Source organism: Pleuronectes platessa, chromosome 12, assembly GCF_947347685.1.
Source record: "Pleuronectes platessa chromosome 12, fPlePla1.1, whole genome shotgun sequence".
Classification (NCBI taxonomy): Eukaryota; Metazoa; Chordata; class Actinopteri; order Pleuronectiformes; family Pleuronectidae; genus Pleuronectes; species Pleuronectes platessa.
Window position 1 is genome coordinate 19,427,055 of NC_070637.1, and position 13,403 is coordinate 19,440,457.

The following is a 13,403-nucleotide window of genomic DNA, read 5'->3' on the forward strand; positions in this document are numbered from 1 at the left end:
ACTGACTGAATAAGTAACTCCGATTATCTAGCCTAGGTGGCATTCTCAGATATATTGATTTATTTTAATCTGTCTTTTCCATGTTTTAAACTGTATGTTTGAAAAATGTTGTGTTTATGTGTGTGTGTGTTACTTTCCCCTGCATGTATTTCCATTTAAAAGCTTTTTATTTCATTGCTGCCCATCTTGACCAGGACTCCCTGCAAGAGGAGATATTGTATCTCAATGTGACCTTCCTGGTTGAATAAAGGATGAAGGAAAAAATAAACTTATAGCAGAAGATAAAAAAAGGAATTGTGTTCACTTAGAATTGACTTTAACTTGACTTTAACAACCCCCTGTGGAGCCAGATGCACATTTATTACAAAGTTTACTCCCTTACTATAGTGCAGCTATGGCACTAAACCAGTCCAACAGATAGGATGTGTAGGAGGTGGTAAACTTGTTGATCTCTGTTGCTTTCAAGGACACGAGGGAGGTTTAGAAACGTACATGGCACATCTGAGACTGTACCTGTCTGTGACACATGTGCAGACCCACACGAGGAAAAGTCAGACGTCTGACATGAAGACTCAGAAAAATCTGTGATCAGGGAACACGGATGGATGGTGGAAAGATGGATGAGTGAGATAGAGACAGAGAAGTTGAGGAATGGCTGGATTCTTCCTTTTTATCACGAATGTCCCTCCAGTTTCTTTTCCACCATGACTTGAGGGACACTGTGGTAATGGGCGTCTGCAGTTGATGAATTGGTTTTATCATTCACCTTTTAAACACTGTTTTGAAAAAAGAAAGAAAGAAAGTATCTTCCCTCTGTGGCAGATCAAGTCAATCATGAGATTCGATTAATCCTGTCATATCAGCTCAGGCTGCTCGAGTGTATTTGACTCAAGTGTAGTTTTTCCTTGTCAATGCCCGTGTGTGTAAAATGAGAGTGTGTGTATCTGCTGTGTGTTTTTACCACTAAATCTACATAACAAAATCAGTCCTGTGTGTTGTGTACCGACAAATTATTGAATCACTGCACAATTTAACACATATTCACTACATATTTGAGTTTTTTGTGTTTAATGGGGACGATGAAGTATAGTGGCTGAGATTTGTGATCAGGAGATTTACTCTTATTATCCTATAAGCTTTAGTCTTTTCTCTAAAGTCCCTTCAACATATTGACCTCTTTCTTTGTCACGCGTTGCCATCCCTCAAATTTGAAAATGTGTGTATCACATGTATCCCTCTCTCCTCTACATAGACACACTTATAGTTCAACTCATCTCAATTCCATCTCTTGATGCTCGTGCATGTGACCTGCTGTTCACACAGGATTGGCTCTTATTATAGGTAAAGTCATTTCAGTGCATTCACTGGTTCGTCATTTGCATTTTCATGTTCCAGTGATGTATCAAAAACCCACTCATAAGAAATCATGTATCAGTGGAGAACTGGCTTTTTGACCCACAAGGTGTTTGAAGTAGTTTACAGACTTGAGTCTCTTTAACCTGAGATGGCATCACTTCTGTTCTACAGTGTGATGCACATCTAACAGCATGAATACAGCCCATATTTCAGTGGAGACAATTGTCATCGGAACAGGAGCAGTAGTTTTTCTGTGTGTTTTCTCATGATTAACGTGACATGTGTCCACTTTAAAAAATACTCCAGATGTGGAAACACGTGAGACCTGTGCTGTTTTCATGATGATGATGGTACTTGTCATGCAGGAGACTGTCCACCAGAGTCCAGTGTTTGACTGCTGAACACAATCTGCTGCAGGTCAGACTGAGGCTGTGGAGGAGAAAAGCAGAAGAGGAGGAGGAGGAGGAGGAGGAGGAGGAGGAGGAGATGTTTGACTCGTCTCTGACTTTGTGCTCGATTTAACTGAACTTTGACATGTTGTGTAGTTTTGGTCTCTTGTCGCTCTTTGGCTGAGAGCTCTGTTCTTCTGCTCTATGACTTTGTGCTTCATCTATTTGTCCTCCTCTTTGTCTCTTCTGTTTCTATCTTACATTCTCTTCTCTCTCTCTCTTATTATTGGTTATTTTGTTGATTATTTTGTTGATTAACCTCGTAATTGTTTGGTCGAATAGTATACAGCCAAAGTGACCATATAGTGAATAAAGTCTTTAAGGTGACGTCTTCTTACAACAGCACTTAGATTTCCATTTACTATCTAAGTAAGGCAGCAAATTCGCCTTTTTCAGAACAAGAGCACATCTACTGTTAGATCCTTGAAAAAGTATGAGTAACCAAATATCAAACTGGATCATTTTTTGTTAGTCGAGTAATCTAATAATCATTTCAGGTCTTCTCTCACTCTCCTCTATCTTTACAGTCTCTCCAGTCCTTCTGACCTTTTCTCTTCTCAGACCTACTCCCCCCCCCCCCCCCACACTTCTCTTTCCCCTGTGTGTATTTCCTCGTCCTCTTCTTTGCTCTTCTGGAGTCTTTATGGTGACTTTTTGGCGGGACAGCTATTGATCCAGCGTCGTGCACTAGTGTGTAGGTTTCACCTGAACAGCTGACAAGTCAGTTGGATGAAATCCAATGCGACATTCAGGTTCTCCCCAAGTCAGGGTCAGCGTTATTCCCCCTGGTCCCAGACACAGGAGAGACAGTAGGAGCCTTCATGTGTAGTAGAACAACATTTAATTTAAAATAATATGGATTTAATAGATATTTAACCTATTTACATAGTATGATTTTTCTGATAGTAATAGCTCAGTAATGATCTGATATTGTGGTGCTGCATGATGACGTCTGAGGTTTGCATATTCACTCATTGCTCCAGTTGAATGGTTCACCTATTTTCCTTTCCCAAGTTCCCTCCCTCTTCTCCTCTCCTCCTCTTTCTGTTCTTTCTACCCTTCCTCTCCCTGCCTCCTTCACTTCCTCTCCTTATCCCCTCCCTCCCTGACGGTTTCATGTCCCAGGTGACGGAGAGGAGCTGTGCCCTTGAGCGCGCTCTGTGCAGCGGGGGCAGTAAATTTCCGTCTGGTGTGTGTTATGTGCTGTATGTTCTCCGCAAATACCGAGGATAGTCTCCAGAATGAGAATGATGGGATGTTTTACAGCTTCCCTCAGATGGCTGAGCTCACACATTATGGTTGTGAAAGCCAGTCACAATTATTGCTTTTGCCCCACGGCTCTTTCTTTCCCATTTGAATACATAAGCATTTATGTGTTTTCAGGCTTGGATTTAACATGCATATCACAGTTCTGATGCAAAGTATTGCTTCCAAGAAATAATATATTTATTTAGCTTAATAATCCGAGCTATAATTTGACATTACAGTCTACAGTACATCAATCACACATACACACATTAATGAGAAATAATAAAACGAGATTAAGATTTTATTTGAGTGTTTAACCTGACTAAAGTAAACAGTAAATATTTTATTTGTTCACAATGTTTCCTGAAGCACAGATTACAGTTACACTCACTATTTCATCTGTTAACATCACATATAGCATCTGGTGATTTTATCTATAAATGGTTTCTCAAAAGACCAGTGAGAAACAATAAGTAGTATATTTACATGTCAAATAGATAAAGTATTATAATCTACCTATAGTAACATTTGAAGCCTAAGATCCCAATTGTACAAATCAATAAAGAGAAAATATAATGTTAAATGAAAGTATAAGAAAGATATAAATTATGTTAATTGTAAATAAAATTAAAAATGATTCCCAGATGTAATACAATTTGATTTTTGGCAATAGAGATCATTTTTCATAAACGCTTGACTCCCATCCTCCTCTGTTGTGACTCCCCCCCCCCCCCCCCCCCCTCCGTAGCCATGGCAACCCGGCAGAATCCCAGCTGCTGGCTGCAGCGTTAGCGTGAAGGAGCCGGTGATCCACCGATCACATGTTCAAGTCCCCTCTACTGGTCCAGAGCATCTGTCACTCCCTCTGTCAGCTCTCACCTTCTCCGTCAGCTCTCACGTTAGAATTTTCTCTGACTCTCTCTCCAGTTCTCTTTGTCTCTCGTCCGAAAGCTGATAGCGCTTGGAAAATACCCATGATGCAAGTGGTGCCATTCCTCTGGAATAGTGACAGAATGTGAAAGCGGCCGGCTGAGGGATGGACGAGCTGCATAATATTACAGGCAGTGCTGCCAGGAAAGCATTATTCCTGCTATAAATAACATGCACGGGTGTGACACTGATGAACTGTGCTTATCATTTATAATCAAAATGCTGCTGGCGTATGGAAAGTGTGGGATTTTTCCAGATGCTGTAGAAGTGAACGGCCGCAGCATTTGTTTACTCAGCTGTGGAGAGCGACTTTTCCATCAACAACAAAAATGTGTTCTCAGCCAAGTTTCCCTGCAGGACTTCTGCTTCTGCTCAACGATGCTGCACCACAGTAAACGTGGAGCGGCTGAGGCGGACATGAATGTTTTGTTTATTTGGTGAAAGATTGGAAATCAGTAGTTCTATCAGGTGAGACTTAAAGAGAAACAAATGAAACGGACAATGAAATGTAATTTATTGTTAACAAGAGGAACAGGCTTTGGCAGAAGTAACAGAAACAGTTGTTTAAATGAAGTGCGTTGGATAGAAGAAGATTTCCCCTGAAGCCCAGACACTGGTGATGAGGAATGGAACATGTGGGACCTCTTATGAAGGGGCAGCTGTGGTAAAGTGGAGGTTGAGCAGGTTGTTCACTAACCTAATCAATCTCAGCCTCCCCCATTCATTCATTCATTAATTCAAGTGTGAATTGAAGTTTTCTTTGGCAGGACACCCCAAAGCGGTGAGCCGGCAGTGTGATTGATTCACTGTTGTCCTGCAGTTGGATCATTTGCTAATACCTACATTTCCCAGATGAAATGAATTAATTCAATAATTAGGGCCCGAGCACTGACAGTCGGAGGCCCTATTGAAATTGTAATTCAATTTATTTATTATTTGCAGCTGGACTTGGGCCACAGACATGATGAGGATGTGAGAGAATATCAGAACACCTTTTGGTTTGGGCTCGTTGGCAGTACGAACAAATTTATGAAAAGAAGAAGCTGCACAGTAACAATATCCATAACTGGCATAAATAAATGTGATGCTAAACAAGTATTTTTTTTAATTTCCCAATATTATTATTCCATCAATCTGTTAAGAGTATTTGTATGAAATCATATGGCCTCTTAAACATGTACATACAATCCTTGGGAGATCTTTACAGTTGTGCGTGGTCCTCCGAGATAAGATAATCACATCATATGCTTCGCAGGTAATTACCCAATTACACAGACACTTTAACATGCCTGTGGAAACGTTACATGTTACATGGACACACTGGTTAATGCTGCATGCTGCCCTTCATGGGGACTTTTCAGTTTCTTCTGCTGCATCAGATCCAGGCTCTTTGTGCACATTTTCCAGGGGAGCAGGGAGTTTAACTCGGTACTGGTCTCCTGCACTGTGAGCAGGATTTGTGTGTGTGTGGGGGGGGTGATATCAGTGGGGGTGAGCTTCTCATCCCCAGTTCCTGCTCAGCTGACTGCTGAGGGGTGAGAGGTGGGAGGAGGTAGGGTGTCCCTAATACCAAGGGAAAAGCCCCCTAATCCGCTGTCACAGTGTCCCCATTGATTGGTGGGGCGGCCCCCCCACTGGTCCACTTTCCCCCAAAGATAGCGTCTGGTGTTATTGTTGTTGTCCTCTGCTGTGATTTGGACTTGAAAAAACTTCCCCGAGCAGACACACGTAGAATCGGCCCTGTTGGAGCAATAAGCCTGAAACACACATTCACGCTGCTCTTTGTCCGTGTGGAGGAGAAAAAGCTGATAAGCAGGATGATAATTCAGAGCCATGTGTTGGCAGAGGATGGCAGGGGGAGTGAACCGGTGAGTGGGAGGAGGAGGGAACGAGGGAGAGTGGGTGGGATAACACCAGAGGGGAGGGGATGGGAGTGGAGGGGAGGGGCTTTGACATATCCCACCCGAGTCACCTCAGTTAAAGTATTTGTTTTCAGCTGCTATTTTCAGCTCGGCCCCTCTTGCCTCCCCAACCTTGGGTATCAAGGTCTCAGTGTCAGCGCCCCCCCCGTCCCCCCCTCACCACCCCTCAGAGTAAATGAAGGTGAGGAAGAAAGGGAAGGAGGCAGAGAGGGAGGAGGGAGACGCCTCGGCTATTATGGTAAGTCAAGTGCTCCTCCTGCATCCCCCCCACCCCACCCCACCCCACCCCACCGGTTTCGAAGATGCTTTCTGGGGCAGGGGCCAGCTCCTGTGAGGCGGTGGGGATTTACCCTGGTTGACACATTAAAAAAAACGAGAGAGAGAGAGAAGGGGGGATGACAGGGAGAGAGAGCGAGGAGCAGCAGAAGGGATTTGCAGCGTGTCCCTGAAAGATGCTTTGTTTACCCACCGCTGCAGAGTGGGATAGACCCGCTCTCCTCTTTCCTCCCCACTCCTCCATCCCTCTTTCTTTTTCCGGTGCACGACATTGACCGGGCGGAGGAAGGAGCTGTTGTATCCTCCAGTGCTGTAGCATCTATTTTTTTCTACTCTTGTTTCCTGAGCTGATGGCACCTTGCTGGTCCCAGTGGGCTCGATGCCCGTGAGGTTGAGATAAAGACGGAGCTGACAGAACGGATGAGGGGTTAATTGTCTGAGCTCGGGTTTCACTCCTCTTCACACAGAGGAGGGGAAAGACAGAGAGAGAGAGAGAGAGAGAGAGAGAGGGGGACATGGCTGTGGAGGACGGTGCTGTCTTCCTGACACAAGTGAGTAGTGCTGAGATCTGGATTTATTCTCATTTGCTTTATTCTGAAGACTCAGATTTGTGCTGTGTGATGGTGTCTGAGGTTGATGTTGTGGATTCAGTGATGCAACAGCTACAGTGTATCATGAATCCTGTGTATCATGAATTATGACTGAACTGGTTTTTGGCTTTGTATCAACTCAGAATCAGAATGGTGCCTGGAAGGGGGACATGTTTGAAGCTGCATGGCAACAACACGCAGGATGTTGTTCCGGTGCACATGTGAGTCTTTGGGACCTTGACTGGTAGCTGCTCGTGCACCTGCATATTTAAAATGTCCACTGACTGCATTCATGTTGTTTATATGCTTTTGCCTTTTTATGGAAATACATTCATTTGCTTCTCCAGACTTTTTCAAGGCAGTTGCTCTTTGAGCTCAATGCAGCTGTTGTTAAAGTGAATGTTTGTCAGCACATGTCTGTATCTTGCTTTCTGGGATTAATAAAGTTGTATCTTAAGTTGAAGGATTTACATATAATGTTGTCTATTAGAGGAAGTGAAAGAGAGGAACTGACTCACACTTTAAACAGAGCCTTTGTAGAATCTGACACAGCGTTGGTTTCTTTCTCAGTTAAAATCTCTTTCATTGGAGAAAGGTTCATTGTTTCCTTATTAAGATTTGAAATGGGTCTATAGTATTTACTCATTCATTCACTCTTTTATTGACTTACTTATTAATTGAATGTCATTCCTGCTAGTGGCCATCAGGAGGCAGGACGCTGCTATAACAGCATCAGACCACTTCACTCCTTTGTCGTACTCCAAGAAAGATGTGGTGCTTTTCCTAGAGCTGTTTTTGTTTTAGAGCCATGTTGATGCTCCAGATAACACGATGCACGTGCAGTCATGAGAGCGGTGGAGCGGATGTCTGAAGAATAAAATCTGAACTCTCTGGTTAAAGATTATCAATCATTTTGTTGCCAATATCATGCTTTCCATCCATACCTCCATCAGGCTTGATAATGATTTTCTGGCATGAGCATGTTGACAGGGAAATGGGAGCATTAATTCATCACTGGCTTTGCTATATTTAGCCTTGAAAGAACCAGTGGAATCAGGATACTACGAAGGACTATTTAGGGCAGTTGGGAGGATTGGGGGAGTGCAGCAGTTTAAAGATGGGAGTAATGGAAGTGGTGGTGGGTGGGTGGGTGGGCTGAGGTCCTCTGGCACCGGTGGGTGTTGTGGCCGACCACTGGAAGCCCCTGTCTTTGTGCTCACAGAGCTGGGGAGCGCAGAGTGTTTTGTGCTGTCAGGAGAGTCGGGGATAAAGTGGAACAATGCAGCCGCTGCTGGTCTGGCTCTCCTCCCCTAAGCTCGCCCAGTTCGCCCAGAGCCGATGACATCAACGCGCCCTGTGTGTCTCCGTGTGTGTGTTTACACACTCTCACCTGCATGTGAACGGTGCAAAAAGTGTTTGCAGACATGTAGGTGTAGTCCCTCTTGTATCTGTCTATAGAGCTAAATGAGTCCTTGTTCTGTTACACACTCGGTGCAGAGTGCCAGACTGACATATCGGAGTCTGGCATCGTATCAGTCTTTATTCAGCTAACTATCCTCTATCCGTGTAGATTATCACTGCGTTGATGTCATCAGGAGAAGTGCCAAGTACAGATTCAGCAGAATGAACAACACGTGCTCTGCTGCTCCAAAATGTCTCTGAACCCAGAGTGAAGGGAAAGAGGTGAACTGTTTGAGATCATGAGAGACACTCCGTCCCATTTCAGTGCTACTGGTTTTCAGCTGGCTGTTTGAATGTGTAATTAAACTCCAGAAACAGAGGGCAAATTCATTTATATTTCTATTCATATATTATGTCACAAATACATGTCCAGGAGCAATGTCAACACCACTGAGCTTTAATGTTGCTCATCTTCAACGACGAGAGTAAAGTCCAGACATGTTCCTGATCTTTTCCAGAGGAGGCTGAATGTGAGAATATAAATGTTTCATTCAGTTGCTCGCAGAACTTTTCCCACCTGGCCCCTAACGTCTGGAATATGTCCATGTGAGTCCATGTGAGAATGGAGCAGGAAAATATCTGGTGTGTTGATGAGGTTTCTGACACGTGACAATCCTGCAATACAAATATATGAAGATGAAAAGGAGGAGCCATACAAACAGGCCTGGAGGAAAAGACAAGGAGATTCAAGAGCTTTGAAAAATTAAGGCCCCACAGTCCTGTTTATGGGCTATAAACAAAAAAAACTCTGATTCCCACAGCAGAATGTTTCCATCCTGTTCAGCTCCACAGCTTCAGCCCTCACCTGGATGATCATCTCCTGCTGTTTTCTTCATATGTGAAAGTCAAGAGTTCAGGTCTGAAATGAGCTGAAGAGATTTATCAAACCTACTTCAGCCCTTTTACTTTAACGTTTTTCTCTCTATACTTTAAAGAGCGTCTGAAAACAGCAGTCATTAACCAAGGGGCATTTTTAATTAGATATGAGACAGTTAATTGCCATCTTTACAGCAACCTGCCCCGAAATTAGCGCCATTTCTGACTTTGTAAGACTGTAATTGGGAATGATGGTTAAACTTGCCGCTTTACCAGTTATTACCCATGTGTCGGATTTCTCTCCCTCTTTCTCTTTCACCCTCTCCCTATCCATTAGATTAATGCTTTCCTTCAGGCTTACCTAGTCTGTAATGGCCCCATTTTCTCTGAACCTCTGATCTGCGGCGGCTTAATGATATTTCTCTTGCTAATCTCTTTCCTCGTCCTCGGTAATGCTTGGTTCACAAAGACTTGAAGATCCGTCGTGCTGGACGCAGATCGGATACGCGCGGCGGGTCGGACATGTTGGTCACTGGTTTTCACTGCAGGCATTAAAGGATAAAGTGACGAGAGCAATGAATGGTGACTTATGGATAAAGACTAGTTAATCTGTTGGCACTTTGGCTTGAGCAGATGCTGAAGGACAAGCAAAGAACACTGAGTGATGTTTAAATGCTAAATTGGACCCTTCAAAAAAAACATTAACGTTATATTCAAAGTTGTTCCCTCAAGTGAGAGCATGGGATTTCTGTAAGTGGGTCAATATCTTCTTGTTGTGTTATATATATATATATATATGTATATATGTATGTATAAAACCACATCTGCCGGAACAAAGCAATAAGATTACAGTATTAGATATCAGGACTTATATAATATTTAAAGCTGTGAATCACTGAGTAGTTGTGATGCAGGTTGCCTGTCCACAGCAGTGCGACCCTGTGTTGTCTAATGTCAGAGGTTTTAGAGCCGTTAAGCATTTGGTGACACTTGAACAAAGCCTGAGAGTCACGGGTCACACTGCTGTACAATGCATGGCTCTCACTGAGGACACATCTGGTTACGTGAGAGATTGGACGTAACTGTTGGGATGGAGGCTTAAACACACTCACACACACACACACACACACACACACACACACACACACACATGCTGCACAGATATTATAATATGTTGATATTATTAATTGAATAATTGCTGATGAAGCTGGTCGGACTCTGGCCATTAACTAACTTTTTTTTAATGTTGTTGATCTACCAGGGAAGTCAAATACAATAAGATAAAAAAAACAAAAACAAAAACAAATTCTAAGTATAACCAGAAAGACATTCACCACCACTGACAAGTACTTCTATAACTTTACAAAACATTGAACTACAGCCAAGTTCGTCACTTTTTTGGGTCCCCTGGAAAAAATGGTGTGATTTTGCAGTGGTTGTTTTAAATTTGAAGACTTTTTATACACAAAAGAAAACTATAACTATAACTAGAGGAAAGAAAAACCGAGAAATCATAATACATCTCCTTTACATAAAACAGTTATACATCTGTATTTAATAACATGGATTTGTGTTGGTGTTGACTCAATATAAATTAAAGTATAAAATTGTCTAAATGTTCTCATGATCTTGCTCAGTTTGGATTCCCTTTCTGTTCGTACATATGTTCTCTCATCAGTCAGACAGTGTTTTCATTCCTGAAAGACACCACATGTAAACAACCGTCACTGTGAATTACGCCGACACTATAAACCACTTGTACACTAACTTAACGCAGCAGTAAAGGAAAGTATCCTAGGAAAAAGCCCCAGCAGGAGTTTGACAGAGAGCTGGTGGAGGATGCTGAGTTCTGGGAATAAACAGGTCTTTACTAATTCTATCATGCTGAAGGTGAATTGTATCTTTCTTTTATCTGTCTCATGACTCTGCTCTCCATCACGGACATCTAGAATCATAGAAATGTAACACAACTGAGTTCACAAGCAAAGTGAAGTCTCTATTGGCACATCTACACAAACTGTTTGTCGTGCAGCAACAGGAGATTTAGACCAGCGCTCTTGATGCTTATGAGTTTTCACTGTCAATTTCCTATTTGACAGCACAGTGCAGCAGTGGCTTTAATGCAGCGCTACCAGGGACTCTCACTTCATTACCTCCAGCAGTATTATCATAATCAATTTTAAGTGTCTTTGAACCTTTTATATTTTTACAATGTTACTTCCACACACTGACCCAGTAATGCTACTGGTTTATTTGTGATTGTTGTTGACCTGTGCCTCACATTTGTTGCTCAATATTTGTGTATTTCATCATGACGTTTCTCAAGGCCACAAGAGCAGAGAGGTCGTTAGTGGTCCAGTGCGATGGAGCAGTCCTTTGGGAGCTGGGGGGGGGGGGGGGGGGGCTATGGAAAAACAAAGAAGACATTTCTAGATGCCGCTGATTAGCTGCAGAGATTTAGCTTAATGGTCCCTTGTAATCGGGGAATGACTTAGTTTCCAGTTAACCTTGTTTCATCTGCCAGAGTTTTGTTTACCCCCATGCTTAAGTGACACATCTTTTCCTCTTACTGTTTTTATTTATCTGTGGAGCGATCTGATGCTGCACGTCCTGGTCTCTCACATTTGGGCTTTGGGTCACATCCCTCTCTGTTCGTCAGAGTTATTTGTGGAAAAGCGTGACCGAGGGGGAGGCGGAGAGCACAATGTTGGATAACAGCTCGTACTGTTTGGCCGCGCTGGGTTTATCCTTAGTGTCTCCGGACGCAGGGACTAAATTTAGCACGTCTTTGCTTTTGATAATTCAGGGGAATTTGTTTTTTTTTTGAGCCTCGATTATTAAGCAGCAGTTCCACAGCCTCTCGCCCTCCTGCTCTCAGCAGCTCCAGTGCTGAGTTCTACAAAAAGCTCTTAACAAGGCTGCTGCGAGGACGGAAGTCAAAATGTGCAGAGTGTGCTGTGTGTCATTTTATGTCAAACCAGACGTCTTAGGAGAACACATGAACCTTCGTCTCTTCTCCTGTCTCTTTGACTTTCTCCCTCTCTCTCTCTTTGTGTACTCTCATCCCTCGTTCCATCTCTCCCCCCTCCTCCCTCTCTCTTCCTCTCCCACACACATGCACACCACATTTGTCATGGGGACAAAATATGCTTGCCTCATCAATTTTATTTTGGTGTGCAAAGCCCTATTTCTGTAGTGAAATAAAGGGACAGCCGAGCAGAGCAGAAGATGCTCAGCTTCTCGTAGCAACGCGACACTGATCTCCTGCTGGATTCAGAAGAGATTTCTGAGGAAGAGAGGAAGAGAGAAGCTCTCTGTGGCAGCTGTGTGGACCACCCAGCCACCATACTTCCCACCTTTGGGATTCAGAGACGTTTGGATTAGAGAAAGCTGAAACAACAGTCCAGTGGCTGTGATGGGCGACCGAGGGTGATGTGACTTGCTGCGGCTGTGTTCTCATGGATTTACTTTTTGCACTGTTTGCGTTTTAGCAGACTTCTAACTTAAAAAGGGACGATGGAGCTCCGCTGTGTTTGGACATTGGCTTTGTTTTTCCCTTTGTTAAGATGTTCTTGGGATGTGTGAGAAATTATGACAGAGTTCTACCTGGTACAGTAACATTTTGGCATTTGTATGTGCTTTTGTTCTCCTCTGTGTTTACAACTGAAATGCTGATGCAGTTGGAAATGTAACGCAGATAAACATGTGAAGTGTCGGACCTGACATTCTCTTCCTCTCTTTTTTCTCTCTCTCTCTCTCTCTCTGTTTTTGTTTTTCTCTCCCAGTCTGACAGCAATGCCAGTTACCTGCGAGCAGCCCGGGCTGGAAACCTTGAAAAGGTCCTTGACTACATCAAGTCGGGGGTTGAAATAAACATTTGCAATCAGGCAAGTTTTTCTTACACTCTAATTAAGAAAGTGGAAAAATGTTCATTTGAATCTTTGTCCTCCTCGGGGTCTCTTACACGTAAACATGCTTCTCAATCACATACTGCTGCGTCAGCTAAATTTCAAATGAAAGAGCTCGAGGGCTCGAACTGAACACGCAGGATTATTTCAGAACATTTTTATGATTTTAATCCATCCATTAAGCACAATTACACATCGTGTCACAGCGTCATCTTCGTGCATGAGCTGCTCTTACTCAGCTAAATGTGTGTCTTCCTCAGAATGGTCTGAACGCTCTTCATCTGGCCGCCAAGGAGGGACATGTGGAGGTTGTTGCTGAGCTGCTGAAGCTCGGAGCCGCGGTGGACGCAGCCACGAAGGTAAAGGAGACCCTGTCCCCTCTCGCAGCTCACCTGAGGTTGTGGTCGACTATATTTGGACCCTGCACGAAGCGTATTGCTGCAGTGT

General features: G+C 43.3%; 1 protein-coding gene across 1 annotated transcript in view; it reads left to right on the forward strand.

The window, feature by feature from the left end:
* The window catches only part of LOC128453123 (ankyrin-3-like), an 84,554-nt gene that overhangs the window by 15,052 nt on the left and 56,099 nt on the right, over positions 1-13,403 (forward strand). Inside the window, 2 exon segments of the mRNA XM_053435837.1 lie at positions 12,834-12,935; positions 13,217-13,315. Of these exon segments, the coding sequence (XP_053291812.1) occupies positions 12,834-12,935; positions 13,217-13,315 (201 nt within the window).